This window comes from Somniosus microcephalus, chromosome 26 (genome assembly GCF_052327205.1).
Source record: "Somniosus microcephalus isolate GS21.2 chromosome 26, FLI_Smic_1.0, whole genome shotgun sequence".
Classification (NCBI taxonomy): domain Eukaryota; kingdom Metazoa; phylum Chordata; class Chondrichthyes; order Squaliformes; family Somniosidae; genus Somniosus; species Somniosus microcephalus.
The window spans coordinates 28546355-28568370 of NC_141012.1; the positions used below are offsets into that span (position 1 = coordinate 28546355).

Sequence of the window (22016 nt, forward strand, 5' to 3'; positions counted from 1 at the left end):
TACTGAAGCCAGTTGTAATGCCCCAGTCATCAGCTGAGACCAACTGTCTTAGCGCAGAGCAAGGACTGAATAATCACAGCCATCCAGGGACCTCTAGAAAACTGTTGCTCTTTATGTATCGCTCTCACTTCTTTATCTTTGCACGTTGATGAATGTTTTGCCTCCACTACTGCAGACTTAGAAAAAAAATAAAGAAGCACAAGATGAATTGTGTTTTATTATTTTACTGGAGAATATTTAAAACATCCAAACCAGGAAATGCTGTGGTAAATTACAAAAATATACATTTACACTTGAAATGAGAAACTCTTTACATTAATTTGTGCTGCATTATCCAGGATACAGTGTCATTTCTCTCATGTCATACTATGCATTGAAATGTGAACATGCATTGTGTATGACAGTTCAAAGATGATCCCTTGTAGGTTGAAGTGCTTTTAATGTTACTGATGAAGCATTTTGAAGCAGAAGGAAACTTCAAACATATAATTAAAAAGGGCAACATAATACCACAGAGTGCAATAATTAGAGTTTTCTCTATCCCTTTTAATGTTTAGCAGTGATTTTATTTCAATCGCACAATTAAAGCTCCATTCATTCCTTTCTTTCTGCAATTTCCCTATCCTTTCCACATATGACTATTGGTTAGGACTGAGTCACAGTTTTCTGCAGCAAGGAAGATTATGGTCATCTTATCTGTACTTTTTCGTATCTTAGACAAATAAAAAATTTACAGTACCTATTGAGTGTTAAATGTAAAAGGTTTACCTTAACTGAAATATTGCCCACTAAAGTCAGATGCAAGTTACTATTACAGTGCTTCATTTAAACATGTATTTTGAAATACTACTAAAAGGAATAGCAGATAAACATAATCTCCTGAACAAAAGAATGCTGGCACTTCATTCACCACCAAGTGTCAGTCCAATATAATCTTTTTGTACCGTTTGTTTTTAACTACAACAACTTGCATTTCGTTGAACTAGGGTCCACGGTGCCTTAAGGAAAGCTGAATCCAGTTTCCCTAGTATCTTTACCACAATTTTATGTCAGGGTTTTACTTAATCACATTAATGACACTCTAGGTTTTGTAGTTACAAGCTTTGGACATTTCATTATCTTCCCTCAGTATGTAAATTTGTCAATGTAAAGCTGTCGAGCACAGCTGGTGAGTGGAAATGAGAGTTCGGAAACCTTGCAGTACAATATTTGTTATTTTAAAAAAAGACAATAAGAACAAAACATAAAACACAAATAATAAGCCTGCCCTGTATTTTAAAAACTGGAATCATTTGCTCCGGAAATGTTTTTCGACGTGTAATCTTCAAATGATTCAATATACATACATGAAATAAAAAACAATATCTGTAAATACAGAGCAGGCCTATCAACAACTGAAAAGAGAAAATATAGGTTCACATTTTGTGTGAAGAACTTTTGTCAGAATAGTCGTGACTATCAGCCTTTGCCTGGCTCTTCTCTTTTCAAATACTAATGGGCCTGCTGTACATGACCGTGTTTTCTGTTTCGATTTCAGATTTCCAGCGTTCACAGTTTTTATTTTTATCTCTACTGCTCAGTATTTAACTCTTGCTAAATAGTACCTCTGCCTGCTACTCCACTTGTACATTTTAAATTCAAACGTAAACATGCTTCACACTAAATCTGCAGCAGCTGGTATACTTAAGATCGTTTAAAGTTAATATTATTTCTCGGCATACTGGTGCTCCACATACCGTGCCACACGGGTAGGATTTAGATCCACGCGTCTGATATTGGTTGTGGAGGGGGGGGGCGGAGTGGAGGGAGCACCACGTAAAAGCCAAGATCATCTTCACACGTAGGGAGGGAAGTTCTGAGAATCATCCAGTTGGCTAATGAGCAATACTGGCTGAGGTCTAGGAGGAGACCACCTGCCGACCCTCACATCTGTATTGTGCGGTGAGCTTCATAGGAGGGGAGAACTTAAAAAAAAACTGGGAAATAAAGTTAATGTTCTGTAGTTTTTCATACACTTGTGAAGTTTCATACTCACATTAGGATGTTACAGTTCATTATAAAGCTTGTAATTATAGAAAGAATTTTAAAAGCTAAAATTAAATTTACAGAACAAATTAAGAAAACTTTTCTGCAAAGTACAGTTGAGTGATTACGCAGTGGTACTGCCACACACTGCATGGGAAGCGATGGATGATTAAACAACATTATAGGCTTGGTGCTTGTGATTACTGTATCGTTAAATACTGACTGGTTTGTATTTTAACATCATTTCTCTTTTCAGAGGTCCTGTTTGGTATAAACAAGCTTTCCCTTTATATCCCTTTTAACCAACAATGTAGTAACAATTTTACTTTTTAAAACAAAACTCAAATCTTCGCTGTCAGGATGTTTGAAAATTTGCAACAAAATCTTTCACAGGTAAACCACCTCACTAGTGGTTAACAACATTCTATCCCACAGCCGGTGAAATGATTTTCACGATAAGAGCAAGGAAAACCAAATGAATGAACTTTACCCTGTAACAGCTCAACCTAGCAGCAAAGAAATCTCCAATAGGTATTTTAGTTGTAAATAATTTGATTGGTTATGCAAATATAACCCATCCAATGACCAGACTTTCACAAAGTTGCTTGGTTAAGTTATACTAGGCACAATAAAGTTTTGCAACTCCCTAAGCTACACTGGAGAAAAGGCAATGCTTGTATAAGGCAACGAGCCAATGGTTTCAATACAAATATCACCAAGTGCTGCATTCAGACTTCCTCTCATTAATAACAAAAATGATGGAATTTGGCAGGTTTTTTTAAATCTTTAAGCAAATATTTACAGAATAATGAACACAAAGTTTTCTAATTATTTAAATATATATAAAAATAAAAGTAAACAAAGTTTGAAATTGTCTGCCTAGAGCAGACATCTTAGCTAAGCTTTCGTGTCCCTTTTGAATGGAATGGTCTATCCCCACTGTGCCGTGACCATTGGGTCATTTGTACAGATGCCTCTGCAGGCAAAAATGTACTTATCTGCTCATTTTTACTTTTGAACGTGCATTTACCAAATTAACGGTTGTCTTTGATAAGATTTTTAAAAATTTTATGCAAAATTTTATCTTGCAAAATTCCCTTCATTGTTAACTTATATTAAGGACCGTGTAGGTACACACAAGATTTAAAAAATCTGCACCTTACAGCTTCCCCTGGTTGTTACATGGTGAATCTCAGTAAGCGGAAAACATCTGCTTTGAAAGATGTTCTCACTGTGTGAATGACACGAGTACAGTGGTTCTGAACTATATTTGGCCCATGTCCCTGAATTCCAATATGTTGCACCATGTCCCATATGTCAGGCAAACACAAATTCCCTATCCCCTACGGTTATGGACTCTATGCTTCCCAGGTGTTTATACAGTGTTGGTAGTAACTAAGCATTGTTGTCATATGCCCCCACCCAATCTTTAGGGATCAGGTCTATAATTACGTAAAAATGTGCACTGTGATTCATACAGTTTTTTTTCTTTCAAAGTAATTCTTGGGCCATCTTTTTGACAGTAAGCCAGCATCAAAGAATAAAAGATCAAAAGTAACTGTCAATGATCAGGCATCTTGTGAAGTTAATCAGCAGAAACCAGTTTTCTAAAATCTAGTAGACACAACCCATTTGTTCTGTTGGACACATATTGGATCAAAAATTGCTGTGGCAGGTCAACAAACGGCACTGACTGTTAGTTAGACTTCCCTTGTCTGTTTAATCTCCATGATATTTTGCTCTGCAAGTCGCTGGAAGTGTAAGATGGAAACGGCGCGGTGCCCTCTACAGGGCATCTGGGACCTGAGTGAACAGGACAAGCAACTGTGTATCTCCTTAACCAATCAGATTGAAGGATTGTGAAATGAACAGGGCAGAGATGGAACCAGAAAGTGTAAGTTAGAATGGTGAACTCAACGTCAAATCTGAGGCAGAAAGAGAAATAACGAGAGGGAAAGAAAGATTGGATTAAGAGAGGAAAAAAAGAAAAAGTTAAAAAAAATTTGAAAAAAAATCTCAAGCAACAATTAAAACCTGAAGGAATGACAGTCCACTCTTGTAATAGTTTATTTTCAGTGCCAGCAAGATTGACTGGCAGTAATTAACACTTAACACGTCGTTAAAAGGGTACTTAGACTTGAAGTGACTTGACTTAACATTCCACAGCGTGATTATTTCCCATCGACCGTGCAAATACAGCAACTTCACGGTCGCTCAATGCATTTTAACAGGGAGCCAGGCTGCGGGATGCCGTTTTCGCGAAGCTAATGGCAGAGTGGAGCATCTCGGACAGCAACTTTGGATTTCTGCATTTAATTGTGCATCTGCCCTCGCCTGAAGTTGCTGTGGCATTTGCACTTAAATAACGGCGAGCGCTATTAGCCTCACCATTATTTTGACAGCAATTTTTGGGCCATTATCTCCACTGAGGCTAAGGCAACACAAGTTGAAGTGCAGACCTCTATTTTGGAAGGGGCTGTAATGCTTGTCAAGTATAGAATTTGGGGGAGTCTGGAAGCAATATATAACATACGTGGATGACAATAAAGTTTGCCTTTGGAGCTTGAGGGCAAGAATTTTATGAAGAGTGATTACTGAACACCAGTAGAACGAATGAGGAACAGGCTTATGTTGCTCATTGCAATCAATCATTACCCAAGAGCCATCTGCAGTTTCTGGAGAAGATTTCCTTCCCTGTACTATAGGCTGTGGAAGTCTCATATTCTCGCAACAAAACTTCATTCTCTGTCATTGGTGTTATTAAGGCAAACAGTATGTACTAGAGTTAGCAGGTAATACCTGCATGATTAAAATGCAATAGAGTCAACAGATGTTTTATTGCCCTTAGCAGTTCTGCTGAAAGGTAAATTCACTGTGAGCATAACTGATATCACTTAAAGCAGGAGAAGGAGCAGTTTGTAACATAACTGCAATTGTACTGATGTTATAGCAGCATTATACCACCTAATAGAGGTCTGTAAATTAATGAAGGGGTTTGATAGTGTAGACAAAGAGAAGATCTTTCCTCTTGTGGGGGAGTCCAAAACTAGGGGCCATAAATACAAGATAGTCACCAATAAGTCCAATAACGAATGCAGGAGAAACGTCTTTACCCAGAGAGTGGTTAGAATGTGAAACCTGGTACCACAAGGAGCAGTTGAGGCAAATAGCACAGATGCCTTTAAGGGGAAGATAGGTAAATACATGAGGGAGAAAGGAATAGAAGGTTATGGAGGTAGGCTTAGATGAAGTAGGTTGGGAGGAGGCTCATGTTGAGCATAAACACTACCACAGACCAGTTGGGGTGAAAGGCCTGTTACTCTGCTGTAAATTCGATGTATGTAATTTTGTTTACCGTGGGGTCATCCATTTTGGCATCCTCCAAGATTTGTGCAGCCTTGAAATAATCACAAGAAAGGCACCAATTTTAACTCTGTGTAAATTCTCTCAGGAAAACAGTTTAAACGGGTGTTTGTAGGAGACACCACTGACTCTACACAGGCCACCAGTAAAAGATTAATAAGGATCAGACAGCCAAATAATCTTGGATATGAGTTAGCTAAAACAAATTAATTATCTGTAAATGCAAGTCTCATAAAGAAAGCAGTGAGATGTGAAGCAGTGGATCTGTTATTCTCTCAGATGTCTAATAAATTTTCTCAACTTACTGAGATCTTTAGTCACTCTAGCAAACTAATTTTCTTGTTTATTTTTATCAGCATAAAACTCAGGACCATTTTCCTGCCAGTTTTCTTGACTTCTAGCTGGCAGTAAGAACTGTAAGAATTGTAATCCCTGTCCACAATTTTTTAATTATGATGTCAATCCACCTGATATGACATTTTTTAGAAAAATGATCTATAAACTCCACTATATTTGTTATGTTCTTATCTCTAAGGGAATAAAAGGATATGGGGATCAGACGGGAACGTGGAGTTGAGGTCGAAGATCTTATTGAATGGCGAAGCAGGCTCGAAGGGCCGTGTGGCCAACCCCTGCCCCTATTTCTTACGTTCTTAAACTATCTAAAATATAAGAGAAATCTAGGTGGGATAAAGAGAGAGTGAAGAAAGTCCTCATGATGTTGGGGATAGTGAGGTAATATTATCATGGACCAGTTACAAAATTTATGGATCAGATCGAGATCAAATCTTCTGAGGCAGCATTCTGGCCAGTTAATGCCCTAAGTGGTAGCACATTATGTCAGGTGCACAATCTCAACAATAAAAGGAATGAAACTATAGATTGTTGTTAGGTAAGGGTATCTAGAGATATGGAGCATGGGTGGGTAAATGGAGCTGAGCTACAGATCAGCCAAGATCTAATGGAATGGTGGAACAGGTTGAAGGGGCTGAATGACCTACTACTGTTCCTAGGGTGATATCACAAGCCTTTTGTAGCGCATGGTAAGGTTGTGTTACTGACGATTACTCACCAATGAATATCAAAGATATTCAAAGTTGATTATGAGGCACAAGACAGGAATGACAGCACACAACCGTACAACATGGTGTGCCCGTGTCATAAATTTTTTAAATCAAAAAACAAAAAGTATCACTTGATTAAAAACTGTACATTTGACAACCTTAGGGGAAAAAAATGAGCGAAGATTTCTTATTTGCTTGTGCAGCATGCACTGGGCAGGCAGTGCGCACACTTAAACACCATGTACTGCTGTACACACTCGGCACGAATAGACATCATTTCATTTCAATATTTGTCACTTCCAGGATTTTTGCTGCCAGTAACCAATATCCTCCAGTGCCACTGATACTGAGCTGATATCAAGATATATCACTGCTGTGATGACTGTGTATAATTTTAACACTGATTTTGAAATAGGTGAAAATGTATTAAACTGCTTATTGTAGATGCCCAGCTCGAATGTTATTCTCCACTGGTGTGCTTTTCTTGCGAGTGTCAGTGCTAAATGTGCACAGCCTGCAATTTCCGAGGAATCCTGGTGTATGCAATAGGTTGGGATGGACAAGAAGGTTGTTCAAAATCAGGCTTGGATAATATGGGACTGACTGTGAATGTGTAAGGAACAAATTGGGACTTTGCTGACAACTGGGCCTGTCAGGAATGTTCACACCGGAGGATTCCAGCGTATATTTTACAAAACCAAAACCATTAGCAGGTCACAAATCAGAGTACTATACAATGTTGAGTGCCTCCCCTTTTCTTTCAATAACGCTCTGAAACATGGCATCACTAACCCAGTTCTGAACAATGTTAAAATATCCCTCATATCTGACGATTCCATAGGTTCAGCAAATTCAGACAGAATTCAGTCAGAGTTAAAATGAATCACTTCCTTGTGTGTGCTTTATTATGAAAGGGTCAGTGAAGCCTGGCTAAGAACTTTGATGTGCAAAATAGATTAATCTGTTCAATGGAAATCTATTTTTTCTGGAGTTTTTCCCTAATCCAGCCATTATATGAGGCGATGTCTGGTTTAGGTAAATGCATCCTGTTTACTCAACATAATTTGCTCATGTCAAAATTGGGAAAGGGGCGGGGAAGCTCGGACTGTCCAGCCTTAAATTTAATGTGTTTAGTTAGCTAATGAAAATTCCTTAATTACCCAGGAAAACATCTCCCCTTCTTAATCAAGCTATGCTCACACTGTCTGAAAAGCTCTGGTTTGGGCCGGTATCATGACAGGGACTGCTCCCATTCTTTTCATATGTGCCTGGGTTGCTCCATTCCTATCAATCTTGGCCTCCTCTATCGGCGTGTAAGTAATGGGTGTCTTGTCCTCCTCGGTTGATGGCGTTCGAGGCTGCTGGGAGTAAGGGGTGCCGTTTCGGATGGACTTGACTGAGCAGGAACCAGACTGTGTGCTTCCTGTCCCCACTGAGGATTGCGTGTTGACAAGCTTTGCCTTTGGTGCCTCAGCATCTTCCCTGTTCAGTGCAATGAAAGAAAATAGCACAGTATAACCCAAGGTTTGAAGTGAGATAAAGAAACAGCAGATCCATTTTTATACAGCACACATTTTTTGCATGAGACCTGGTTAAGCAACTCATTGGAGCTGGTTTCCACCTACAATTCCCAATGTTGAGGGTTCTGAATTCGGCCATGCCATTGTGAAGGTGGCAAGTGGATGCTAGTCCTTCCCCACAGAGGGGGAAGGGGAGACAAATGGGGACTTTCAGTCACATTTATAACAGTAACAAGGTCTATATATTTTAAACAAAAGCAGAAAATGCTGGAAACACTCAGCAGGCCAGGCAGCATCCGTGGAGAGAGAAACACAGTTTATGTTTCAGGTCTATGATGCGCCATCAATTACTCAAAAGACTGAGGTTAAGCGAGTAACAATCAGGCTTTTATTAACTAAAGAATGAAGGTCTTGTCTCGAGTGGTCGACCCGTCCAGAATACTAAGGGACTGGGAGGTAGTCACTTATATACCTGGAATAGTGGGAGGAGTCAGCCGAGGCATGTCCAGACCTGTACCTAGTGGAATACACATACACATACAGACAGGTATAACAGTGGTTTACCACAGTCTGTGACCCTTCGTCAGAACTGGAAAGAGTTAGCGATGTAACAGATTTTAAGCAGGTGCAGAGGCAGGGAAAGGGGGGAGGAGGAAAGAACAAAAGGGACGGTCTGTGATAGGGTGGAAGGCAGGAGTGGTGAAATGCTGTAAATGGGGATGGCAGAATCATCAACGGCTGCCGCCTGAAAAAATAGGGGCAGAGGTTATAGTCTGAAATTGTTGAACTGGATGTTGAGTCCAAAAGGCTGTAAAGTGCCTAATCGAAAGATGAGGTGCTGTTCCTCGAGCTTACGTTGAGCTTCGTTGGAACAGTGCAAGAGGCCGAGGACGGAGAGGTCTGAGTGGGAGTGCAGTGGGGAATTAAAGTGACAGGCGACCGGAAGCTCGGGGTCACCCTTACGGACTGAACGGAGGTGTTCTGCAAAGCGGTCGCCCAATCTGCGTTGGGTCTCCCCAATATAGAGACCGCATCGTGAGCAGCGAATACAGTATACTAAATTGCAAGAAGTACAGGTAAATCGCTGTTTCACCTGGGAGGAGTGTTTGGGGCCCTGGACAGTGAGAAGGGAGGAGGTAAAAGGGCAGGTGTTGCTTGCACGAGAAGGTGCCGTGGGGAGGGGAGGGGCTGTTGGGGGTGATTGAGGAGTGGACCAGGGTGTCGCAGAGGGAGCGGTCCCTGAAAGGGGAGGTGAGGGGAAGATGTGCTTGGTGGTGGGATCACGCTGGAGGTGGCGGAAATGGCGGAGGATAATCCGTTAAATCTGGAGGTTGGTGGAGTGAAAGGTGAGGACAAGGGGAACCCTATCGTGGTCCTGGGAGGGAGGGGAAGGGGTGAGAGCAGAAGTGCGGGAAATGGAACAGATACAATCGAGGGTCCTCTCAACCACGGTAGAGGAGAATCCTCGGTTGAGAAAAAAGGAAGACATGTCGGAAGCACTATATGGAAGGTGGCATCATCTGAACAGATGCGGCGGAGACGGAGAAACTGGGAGAATGGAATAGAGTCCTTACAGGAAACGGGGTGGGAGGAACTGTAGTCCAGGTAGCTTTGGGAGTCAGTGGGCTTATAGTGGATTTTCGTTGATAGCCTATCCACAGAAATGGAGACAGAGAAGTCGAGGAAGGGAAGGGAAGAGTCGGAGATGGACCATGTGAAGGTGAGGGAAGGGTGAAAGCAAAGTGAATGAAATTTTCTAGTTCAGGGCGAGGGCAAGAAACGTCATGATTCTTTGTAGTCTATCTAGTGACCAGTTCTGTAGGTGGGAGATATTGTTGTTCTGTGCTAGCTGGGGAAATCCAGCGGTTCCGTGGGTTGGTCGGCAGTGAACTGCCACATGTGTTTAGTCAGGGAACATGCTTCCAGTCCAGCTTACAGCACGGGAGAATAGCCTTTGTCGTTTTCAATATTGCAAAGAGAGTAGTAACATCTGTAACTACGGTAAATCTAAAGTTTGTGTTTGATACTGTTCAATCTAACTAATAGTTTCTAATCTAAACTATGGTCAGACAGGCTGCTTATTTTTTTGCCTTCCAAAGTGGAGGAAACTACATAGCTACTGACATAAATTTCTACTGCAGTCGTAGTGGTTAGTGCAATGAGTGAGCAGAGTGCATGTGACATGTGTTAAGGCATTGTTCTCTCAGCTCTGAGAACTGGATTCAAAATCATCTCGGGTAGAGGTGAAGATCTCTACTGTCTGGTGGCAAGTTAAAAATGGTAAATAAAAAGCCTTTGGCACTGGAATCTAGTGTATCCTCTAATTCAGCATCGACTGCCACCAGTTTGGAAATCACACTCCTGCAGTTGTTATGGTGCATATATTGGAGCAATACCACCAGCACCTAAGCAGTAGTGTGACTGGGAAGCATGGTGATATAATGGGCTGGATATTCCGATGCCTACAGGTGTGTACGCGCTGTGTACCCACCCGTAGGGACATCGGAAATGCCGGTTTCAGGTATGCACAGCACATGCGCTGAAAACCGGCATTTCCGATCTGTCAAGAATGCTCTTGACAGATCGGACGCCTGCCCTGGAGAAGGGCCTCTGCGGGGGGAGAGTTCCGCTTTCTGGAAACCCTCCGCCCGCAGAAAACCCTTAGAATTCTTACGCCTGGTAAAAGCAGGCGTAAAGCCTGCTTTTACCAGGATAAGAGTTGAAAAAAAGTTTAAAAAAAACATTTTTTCACTCATTTATCATTTAAAAATACTTTCAAAAAGGTAAGTTTCTTTTTAGCCCTGTAAAAAACTTACATTATTTTTTTCAAAAAATTAAATTTTTGTTTAAAATATTTAATTTATTGTAATTTCAACTAATTTTAAAAATGTAATTTATTTAATGTTTTAAAGTGTTTTTGGGGTGATCTCCATTCATATATTTGACAGGTCTATCTGTCAAGTGTATGAAGGGAGATTCCCGTCTCCTATTGGCTCCCTCCCAGGGATGCTTGCGAACCACCTGCGCCTCTGGGATACCTGGGCCCTGCACACTTGGAGTTTGGAGAGACCCAGGAGCGGAACTATACTCACCTCGGGAGCCCTCAGGTAAGTACGTAGATTTTTTCCAGATCGGAGGCCTCCGCACGCGGGAAGCCTCCGATCGGAAAATACGGCCCAATATGTTTCCACCACTATTAAGTTGGTGGCGGTCATGAGCTCCATACATATGTGCTCAAAACTCAAGAATGGGGTGGTACTTAACAGCTCCTGTACAATCCCAATATGTTTTCAGCTGTGTTAAAAAGGGTTGGCAGAACACTCAAAGTTAAAGTTTAAAAAAAGTAGAAATAAGATGGGCTTGGTTGTACTGAAGCTGGTAGTGAGGCAAAAGCATTGCACAACCTTTAGGAAGTAGCCTCTCTCACACTTGGCACAGTGCTGAAAATGTTCGTGTGGCACAATGACAGGATCAGAAACCACAAGAATAAACGGTATCTGAAACGTAAACATCGCACTGGTGCAGAAACAGGCGCTTTTTCTGCGGTTAGAATTATGTCACAGGGATGGGACAGTGAATATTTGCACAGACACAGATCTCTGTCTTACCTCACCAGTGATTAGTGACAAGGTCAGTGTTAATATCCAAAATCTAAGGGATCAAAGGCCTGAAACCCGTGTAAACTACCGTGATTGTGCATCTTAGGCCGCTGATTGCAACTCTACCTGATCTCATTTGGTATTTCCTCTTCCTCATATTTATGCTTTTCTTTCCTGTACAGTGTGAACCAGACGATAAGGAAGATTAACAGTAGCCCAACTATAACTCCAATAACAGCACCAGCAATTATCCCAGGATCTATCACATCTGGAAATAAAAGAAAGTAGGCAAATTAATATTGACATTCTTGTCCAATTAAATTAATTTGAATGAAAGTATGCATGTGCTTGTTTTCAGTGTAAATGTGGGTTTATATTGGCACTCCATTCTTGTGGAAAAAAAAACTTTTCGATGACATGTTTTCCACTACCTTCTTGAACTTCTTAAAGTTATTTCTGTTCTGTGCTCATTATTGATGAACATGGTAATTGTAAATTCAAAATTTCTATTTTGCCACTCTGTCACATTTGACCTATGATCCTCATAATTAAGCAGGCCACACAGATAGCATTTACTTAAAAAGATCAAAGTTTTGCATGTAATTTTTTTTACATGACACACACACACACGGAAGAAGCTAAATTTTAAAATACGTCACATGACACAAACGTCTTCATTCTCCCCATAAAGCATCATTAATTATTCTTTGCCACTGTAAGTTTCATTGTGAATAAACTTGATTGTAGCTGTACTGCTGACTGCACACACTTGGGTGCAATGCTCAAATTCTTTGATATTGTTTATGCAGGTAGATAACTCACGTATAATTGTGACATCAACAAAGCAGCTTTCTTGCCCTGCCTCATTCGTGGCACTGCACTGGTACAGGCCCGCGTTCACGTGGCTCAAGTTCCTCAACAACAGCATTTCTGGAGTTTTTGAATCTGAAAAAGAAAGTTCAGCTTAGTTACGTGGTGAATTCTGCACGGGGCATTTGACAAGCCAACAATTCAAAGATTACCTCAAAGAGTAAATTGCTGTAAATGAAACCGTTAAGATGTTTGAAAGAAAGACTTGCATTTGCAACTCCTGAAAATTTCTACCACATTTTTGCTGAATGAATGAGTATTTTCTTATGTTATCATGTATTTTCACTGAGCTATATTCCCCTGCAGAACTCTCTATTGTGAGGTTTTTTTCTTCCTTTCTCTTTCACGTCTTTCTCTTTTATGTACATGACATTTTCTGACCAAGAAGGCAAGCAGACGACCTTCTCCCAGGCCGAGGTAAATGACACTTAGTAACTGGACACTAGGAAGTGCTTGAATGTGTCCCAACATGAGATTCCTTCTGGGTTTCCATCTCTCTCTCTGTTGGAAAGCACTTTGCCTTCACTCTGTGCCTCCCTTGATGGCATAGCAGAGATCAGGAACTCACCACAAGGGGAATTGTGGGTATGACTCCCACCCCCCCCCCGATCCAGGTTGGATCGTGTACTCTGCAGTCTTTGGCTGTCTGGCGATATTGGACGTTGGACCTTGTGTATGGAGTAGTCCAAGGAGGGAGAAAATACATGCTTGGCTCTGAACCATATGGTTTGTGCTGTTTTCAGGTGCTAAGATGCCCATTATGCCAAATATCACAGCTCAATTATAACAACAAGATATATCTCTATTTTCACTTGTGTCATTTTAAAATTCTAATGTCATCCTCAACAAGAGTGAAATTGTGGACAATTAAGGGAACATAACACCAGAGGGAGAGCCCCCTCACTGCAGTGCTGTAACATAACTGGGCATTTCAGCGACTACTACTGCTCACGTACATTTTTCATTAAACAAAACGCAAAAAACTACAAGTGCTGGAAAACTGAATCAAAACAAAAAGAAAATGCTGGCAACACTCAGCGGATCAGCCGGCACCTGTGGAGAGAACAGATGAGTTAACGTTTCAGCTGTAGATTCTTCCTGAGAATTGGAAGATGTCACAGATGGACAGCTTTTCTGTTGAAATGCCACTCATCTGTAATATCTTCCACTTCCGACGAATGGACCACACCTGAAACATTAACCCATCTGTTCTCACAACAGATGCTGGCTAACCTGTTGAATGTTTCAAGTATTTTCTTTAGCCATATAAATCTGATTTGAATTCTTTTGTCCTATACAGAAATGAGTATAAGCATAGCACCCTGATTTGGAAAACGTGTCCTATGTGGGTATGGAACACAATCCAGTCTTCTGTAAAATTTTATTCACCAACCTATGCGTGAACTGGGTTGAAATTTGGCTTGGTGTCCTTCTGAATCCAAAAGATGTTCCCACCTATACAGGATGGGGTCGCTGCCTTTCTCTGATTTACACTGAAGTTTGATATCATTTCCTTTCAGTAACTGCCCTTGGGTCCAGCACTTGGGCTTAGAAGGTCTGACTGAAATAGAACAGAGATATTTTGATTGCGGTCACACGTTTTAATCAGTATATTGCATTTTATAACAGGCATTGTTAATTCCCTCCATTATAGCTAGTTACAATGCATATTAGGTAAAGGATAGGAATTCAGATACATGTTAGTACAGTACTGTATAGGCACATCTGTGTACTGCATGGTTCGTGCAACTGTCAATAAAACTCCTATTTGTAAATCATATATGTCTTCCAAACAGGTATAAGCAGTGTTTCCCACAGAATCAGAAAAGGCTAGCAGAATGGGCAGACAAGTGGCAGATGGAATTTAATACAGAGAAGTGTGAGGTGATGCATTTTGACAGAAGGAACAGGGAGAGGCAATATACACTTAATGGCACAGTTTAAGAGTGTGCAGGGACAGAGGGACCTGGGAGTTAAGGTGCATAGGTCCCTGAAGGTGGCAGGACATATTGAGTGAGTGGTCAGCAAAGCATATGGGATCTTGGGCTTCATAAATAGAGGTATTGAGTACAAAAGTAGAGAAGTTATGCTGAACCTTTACAAAGTGTTGGTTAGTCCACAACTGGAGTATTGCATCCAGTTCTCGTCATCACACTTTAGGAAGGACGTGAAGGCCCTTGAGATGGTGCAGAGGAGATTTACCAGAATGGTTCCAGGGGATCATAGGTACAAGGACAAGTTGGAGAAGCTGGATTTGTTTTCATTAGAGCAAAGGAGGTTGAGGGGTGATTTGATAGAGGTGTACAAGATTATGACGGGTTTGGATAGGCTAGATGGGAAAAGGCTGTTCCCACTAGTTGATGGTACAAGGACTAGGGGACACAGATTTAAGGTTTTGGGCAAGAGATACGGGGGGGATGTGAGAAAAAACTTTCTTGCGCAGCGAGTGGTGATGACCTGGAATTCGCTGCTGACGGAAGTGGTGGAAGCGGAGACACTCAATGTTTTCAAGGGGAGACTGGATAGGCACTTGAGGGAAATAAACTTGTAGGGCTACGGGGATAGAGCGGGGGAATGGGACTGACTGGATTGCTCTGCAGAGAGCCGGCACGGACTTGATGGGCCGAATGGCCTCCTTTTGTGCCGTTACGATTCTATGACTCTATGAAGTATTTGACAGCATAGAGCATTGATGATAAAGAAGCTGTACTTGAAAGCACAATACGTAGCTTGTTTTGTATGTTTAGCAGGATCTGCCACTGCTTAATAGCTTCTGACACCACTATTCCTTAACGCCTCACTCAATAAGGCACATATACACCAGACAGAATACCATGGATCAATGCAAGCTACATATTAACCAACCTCATACACTTTTAATTATGTTCTTTCTAAAATATTTTATTCACTTCTATTATAAAAGGTATTATGGATTCTGCTTCCACCACCGTTTCTGGTAAGACATTCTGTCGCCTAACAACCCCCTGCATAAAGCAAATTCTCCGAACCTCTCCCTTTGTTCCTTGGGTGATTAGCTTAAAGTAATGCCCTCTACTTATCGACTCCTAACCAATGCAAATAGTTTTCCTGACTGACTGACCTTATCAAAACACCTTATAATTTTTGAATGCCTCTCTTGAATCTCTTCTTAACCTCCTTTGTTCTAATAAAAGGAGCCCCAGTTTCTTTGGTCTCTCCTCATAAGTAAAGTCTCAGAGAGCAGAAGAGAAGTAGACTGGAAAAAATTACTTTTTTTTTGCAATAATTATTCCATGCAGTTCTTCTGAATATACAGCAGGTGGCGCTCCAGGAAAATGTACTGTTTATTTCTGCCAACAAATCTCTGCACAACCAGTGACTGCCACCACTCCACTTTCAATCAGTTTTAAAATAAATCAAATCTATGACTCGACTCGTACGTGAACTCAGAATTGCAGTCTCTCTGTTTTGAAGTTGCGACCTTGATGTTTGGCATGTTTCCTCCACAGTTGAGGAAAATCGGCTTCTAATATATTTAAAGAAGGGAATAACTTGCATTTACAGAGCGCCTTTCATGAGCTCAGGCATCGCAAAGCACGTTGCAGCCAATTAAGTACTTTTTATTTTTGAAGTGTAGGCTCTGTTGTAAATGTGGAAATGCATCAGCCAATTTGTACACAGCAAGGTCCCACAAGCAGCAATGTGATAATGACCAGATAATCTGTTTTAGTGATGTTGGGGGGAATTTTTCAGGGGGCGGGTCAGGTGGGAATTTTTTTTTGACGGCGGGTCGGGACCCCGCTGCCAACCCGCCGCCACGCAACTTTCCCAGGTATCGGGTCTGTCAGCACTGAACAGACCCGACATGCAGCAGCAGGGAAGGCAATTCAGGTCATTATGACCTTGTTAACAGCCCATTAAAAAGTATTTTGAGCTCACTGTACCATTTTACCAGGTCGCCCACGGGGTCCACGCCGCTCGGGGGATCACGTCAGGTAAGCAGGTCGGGAGTTGTATGACCATGGAATCATCTCATTACTTGACAGCTGCAAATGTGCTATAAAAGCACCCATCTCACAGCTGTTCACTTTCCAAGGTTAGAAGCTGTTGCTTACAGCATTTGGAAGACAGATTGAGCTTTATGCAGCTTGCAAGTGTTTGGAGTAAACTCTCAATCCAGTGTCACCTCATTGGAACAACCTCTCTCACCATTGACAGTTTGCTTCTGTCATCTCAACTTCACCTGCCATCTATTCCATCAGCATTGAAACTATCTCACCTTGGTCCTCAGAATCCCACCACGGTCAGCCCCAACACCAGCAGCACCAGGCACACCAGCAACACCAACAACACCAACCTGTTCCTCAATCAATTGATGCTGCACAGGACAGAGGGCATCAGCACCCGAGCACATTGCTGCCCGGGAGGCCAGCAATGGCCTCATCATGGCCAGATTTACTTCATTTAACACTGTACACCCTGGCTGCCACATGATGCGCCAGGTTGGCACCACCCCACACCAACACCATAAAGCATCCCTACAATGTCCAAGCCATTCCTTTCACACTCATCACCATTACAGCACCATTACGTTATGTCTCAGCACTCACTAAGCCACTTCCAAAGCTGCACACAAATCTGTCCAAGAATGCAAAGTGTTGAAAATAAAGTGTTTTTCAGCACATTAACAGAAACTTATCATGAACATTGCCTAAAACACCTCTCTATCTACATTATCAATTCCCCATCTCACTAGCCACCCCTCACGCTCACCCTCATCCTAGTCCAATCATACCACTAACAACACACAAGGGTAGGCACTTGGGTGTTTTAACCAATGTTCATGTAAAGTTTCTGCTAATGTGCTGTCAAACATTGAAATCTTTATTTTCAACACTTTGCATTCTTGGACAGATTTGTGTGCATCTTTGGAAGTGACTTAATGAGTTGCAATGAATGGTGAGACATAATGGTACCCCCGCAATGCTGATGAGTGTGAAAGGAATGGCTTGGGCATTGTAGGGATGCTTTATGGTGTTGGTGTGGGGTGGTGCCAACCCGACGCATTAAGTAGCAGCCAGGGTGTATAGCGTCAAGTGAAGTAAATGTGACCTTGGAGAGCCAGGGTGCAGCTCTGCATCTCTGTGCCGTGCTTGTCAGTGTTTTGCAGCACCTCAATGCTGTCGAACACTGACAGCACAATGGTCAAAATCAATTTGCGCATGGTCCCTTTAAGGAAACCAGCTGGCGACACGTCATCAAATGACGTCATCAGACCCACTTCCTTCAATTGGCCGGCAAATGCGCTGGGCGGGCTTAACAAGCCTATCAACGTAAAATCATTCTACAAAGCGGACTGAAGCCAGCAGCAGGGTCGGGACCCGCCACCGATGTTGCCCGCCACGGACCCACCGAGGTAGGGGAAATCGCGGCTGTTGGTTGAGGGATAAATATTGGCCAGGACACCGGGGATAACTCCCCTGCTCTTCTTCGAAATAGTGCCTCATGGGATCTTTTACGTCCACCTGAGAGAGCAGATGGGGCCTCGGTTTAATGTGTCAGCTGAAAGATGTTTAGTAATAATGGGATAAAATTATGGTTGTTAATATAACACAATGACATATATAAACAAAATCTATAAACCCGCATCTAACATATGTCTGTGTCCTTCACATTTCATCTGTCTCGCACACACAAAGAAGAAAGCCTGTCTGACCTACAACTGACCCAAGGAAGGCACAGCAGTTACAGCTAGTGGCCCCAAACTAATTAAAAGATACTTTCTTAAGAATTCTCTACCCCAGAGGGCTGTGGATACTCAGTCGTTGAGTATATTCAAGACTGAGATCGATAGATTTTTGAATATTAAGGGAATCAAGGGATATGGGGATCGGGCGGGAAAGTGGAGTTGAGGTAAAAGATCAGCCATGATCTTATTGAATGGCAGAGCAGGCTCGAGGGGCCATATGGCCTGCTCCTATTTTTTATTTTCTTCTGAACTTATATTATGTCTAGAAAGCTCGGATCCGGTTCCATAAAATGTTCCCCTTACCCAGTAATTTTTAATAAGTAGTCACCGACAGTATGTGTACTGGTGCCTGTCACCCGTAATATGTCCTGTCAGTGCCCAAGGATTATTCAGTGATACACTTCTAACAATAATTCAAATTTAAAATAATAGCTATCTCTGAAAGCTTTGCTCATGGTGAACAAGAGAATACCCTGTTTTAGAATAACAGGGATGTGAGCAACAAAATGAGACAGGGAAAGTGTTACAGGAAGTAAGCATGACACTTACAGGAAGTGTGCACCATACGTAAGACTTTTAATGTAAGTCGTCAAACTCCAGCGGCATTGCACACAAGGAGTTAAGATCAAGTGTAGTCTTTGGGTAAAGTGAAGCTAGAGGGTGGGGATAATTGGACCAGGACACAGACATATAATCCAGTCCCCATTCTAAAGTCATATATTCTGTCTTTATTTTTATATAATGCTAATGATGTTATATTATTCTTTCTAATTAAGTATCAAACCTTGTGGCAATTTGGGAAGCAGCAGTAGAGTGAAGCGTAGGATCTTCCCTGCAGCACAGGCTTCTTCTTCTTATCGTGTCTACACACTGTTCCCTTTGGGGAACAGTATGAAGTAGTGGAAGGATTTCTGGCCGTGTTAAACGCTCCTTCCGTGACTGAGGAGCTGGAAAGACTCTATACTGAGGCACGACACTGCTGCCATTGGTGGGAGAGTGTAACAACAATGTGACAAGTTGACATAAGCGGATTTCATTATATATGTGAACATTGGAGTTTATAATGCGAAAAGTGTGACAAAAACATGACAACAAGAAGTGAGGTTTTGAAGTCAGGAATGGGGTGCAGGTGTAAGATTTTTTATTATAGGCATGTGCTCAAAAATATTTTGAAAAGTGAATTAATTTAATACAGCCGACTGGACTACCGTAATTCAGATCAAAAAACACATTGATTAAGAATGTTTGTCAGATCTTTGTCATGTATTTTGACATTATTATTACACCTTTTTAATACTAAGCCCACAAAAAGGTTTATTTACTTTACCGAACAACTCAATATTAAAATTAATATTTTTCCAGATGCTTACCCAGAACTACAAGATTAATAGCATTCTTCCAGTCATACTCTCCTCCATTTTTCACTTTGCATGTGTACAGACCAGAATCTGTTGACCGCAGGGAAGATATTTTAATGGAAGCATCTCCCATCAGGTAATCTGCTGCAAAGGAGATTCTTCCTCTCTGCTCTGTACTTACATTCTCATACACTGAACCTAATGAATAAGTGATCACCTGTGAATTAAACAGAATGTAATCAGATCAATCTCTAATAGCATCATTGCAACTAATTTTAAAACAAAAGATGAGCCCCTGATGTTTGGGCTCAAGATTGGTGTTACAAGTTTGGGTCTGCCTTAGATATTCTTTAGGGTACAGTGGTACTGGTCACTACAGTAAGCAGTCCAAGTCTCTTAAGTTTAGGCATCTGCCTGTAATTTTATAGGATGTAACCCCCTTGTGATCTGATCATGTCTACTTCACGTGCATTTCTCCAAGATGGACTGAGAAATAAACCAGAACAAAGGGTATGAAAAGGCTAGATTTCTTATGATTATATTAGGTGATCGGCCATTCAAAGACCGCCTATTACCAAGGATGTTTGTTGGTCAGGGTAATCTCTAGCATCTTTTGAAGCTAAAGACCTAAATTGTATGACATTCATACTTGTCTAGACAGCTATCAGGGATACTATTGGTCAGAATGACACTACGAGTTCTGAGCTCAACAGACACTAGCATATTAAACCACCTCTTTCTACAGATGCATAGTAATACTTTCAGCATACCAGACCATAATTTATGTTCTCTGCAGCTAAGTGACTCAGCCAACTGTATTTAATTTTAACTCTGTGCATTGGGATCAGTAACAAAATAATCCAATAATAATCCACATTATACAACAATGCTCTGTTTTTGTCACATGTGCATAGATCTTTGTACGGCTGTTTAAACTTTCCTCCTTTTTTTTTCCCCAAGGTGGCCTCTCAAGAGAGATCATGAGTTGTGTTGCAACACAAAACTACAACTGACAAAGACAGAAATAAAGTCATATTAAACAGCAACAACTGACAAAAATGGTAGGAAGGGTTAACAAAAAAGACCCCGGCAATGGTTTGTGCTGAAAGAGAAAATAAACTTAACACATCAGATTTAACTCCGTCTTTGGTATCAAGCGTTTAAAGACTGCAGCCAATGGTTCTCTCACCATAGATTGCCATTATTAATACAAACCTGCCAACCCTTTGTTCTGGGCAGCAACAGAGAGTCACTTTTTCAAGGGTCTTTTAAGAGCTATTGCTAAATTTGTTGGCACTGCTTCTGCCCAGGACCTGATGGGGAACAGCGTCAAGTGGAAGTGTGAACGGAGGGGAGCTGTGAAATTGGTATAACTCTGTTCTCCTGAAACTGCCACTAAAATATCAAAAAAGGCATTTGAAGTGCTGTAAATATGATACAATAAAAATGTAAAAAGGCTTACTCAGCGTCAGAAATATCATAAAAGCAGTGAGCAGCCAGTCAAGAAAGAACAGGAAAAGAAAGCAATTTTCTCAGCGAAGGTATCAGGGACACTACTGGAGATGGAGAGGTGCTGATGTTGATGAAGGAAGAAAAAAAGTTAGTCAACCTCCATAATGAAGACGTATTAGTGAGACACTCAAGGAAAGAAAGGTCACCTGAGCTCTAGAAAACGAACCTTTTTCCAAGTGTCGCCAAGTATTTTTCCCGAAGTGGATGACGAGCAATATCTTATTGGATGAACAAAATGAAAAAAAATCAGTTCAGTTCCTGACAAAGTTCCCTTTGCACTTGCCATTTCTGCCCTATGCTGCCATCAGCACAAAACATCATGGCCTGGAGTTTCCACTCGATTCTGCTGGTTTTTACGGCACAATTCAGCCAAAATTGGAGTAACCGGCACAAAAGATCGCAGCATTTTAAGCGCAATTTGCGTTCACTGCGAGTTTCCGTGATCTTTTGCGCTAGTTTTGAAAACATCGCGCTGGAAGCAGGCCCCATCCATAAAATTAACCACGAACCCAGGGTGAATTATTCACCACTGGGAATTTCCGCTAATTGCGCTCATTTGCGAGCCTTCAGGAGGCTTTAAAAATTAAGCTGGTTGTTTTGTGTGCGAGGACACTAAAAGGTACATTTAAAAGCTTATAAATGTGATTTTTGTTTGAATTTAGTAAGAAACTGACTAATGTACCCCAATATAACTAGAAAATAGTTTTATTTTTTTTTAAAGTAAATTTCTGTGATTTAAAATCAGGTTACTCAAAGGTGGTGGACTAGGCACTGTGATTAAAAATGCTTATTTTTTATGATAAACCCATTTTCAGCTGTTTTAATCAAACTTCACCAAGTTACCACTTTTAAATATATGAAGAAAATGTTTTTAAAGCATATTTTTTTTAAATTACGTTTTAAAATGCTGCCCGATTGCATTGGGTCATGGTAGATTTTGCATTCGGCGATATGCAAATGAGTTTGAGCGGACACGT

General features: G+C 41.2%; 1 protein-coding gene across 1 annotated transcript in view; it reads right to left on the reverse strand.

Annotated features, from left to right (window-relative positions):
* Positions 1 to 208: 208 nt before the first annotated feature.
* The window catches only part of clmpa (CXADR like membrane protein a), a 141560-nt gene continuing 119752 nt past the window's right edge, over positions 209 to 22016 (reverse strand). Inside the window, exons 3-7 of the mRNA XM_085967999.1 lie at positions 19540 to 19744; positions 13835 to 14002; positions 12394 to 12516; positions 11698 to 11839; positions 209 to 7934 (exon numbers count right to left, since the gene is read on the reverse strand). Of these exons, the coding sequence (XP_085824125.1) occupies positions 7649 to 7934; positions 11698 to 11839; positions 12394 to 12516; positions 13835 to 14002; positions 19540 to 19744 (924 nt within the window). The 3' untranslated portion in view covers positions 209 to 7648. The remainder of the gene's footprint in view (positions 7935 to 11697; positions 11840 to 12393; positions 12517 to 13834; positions 14003 to 19539; positions 19745 to 22016) is intronic.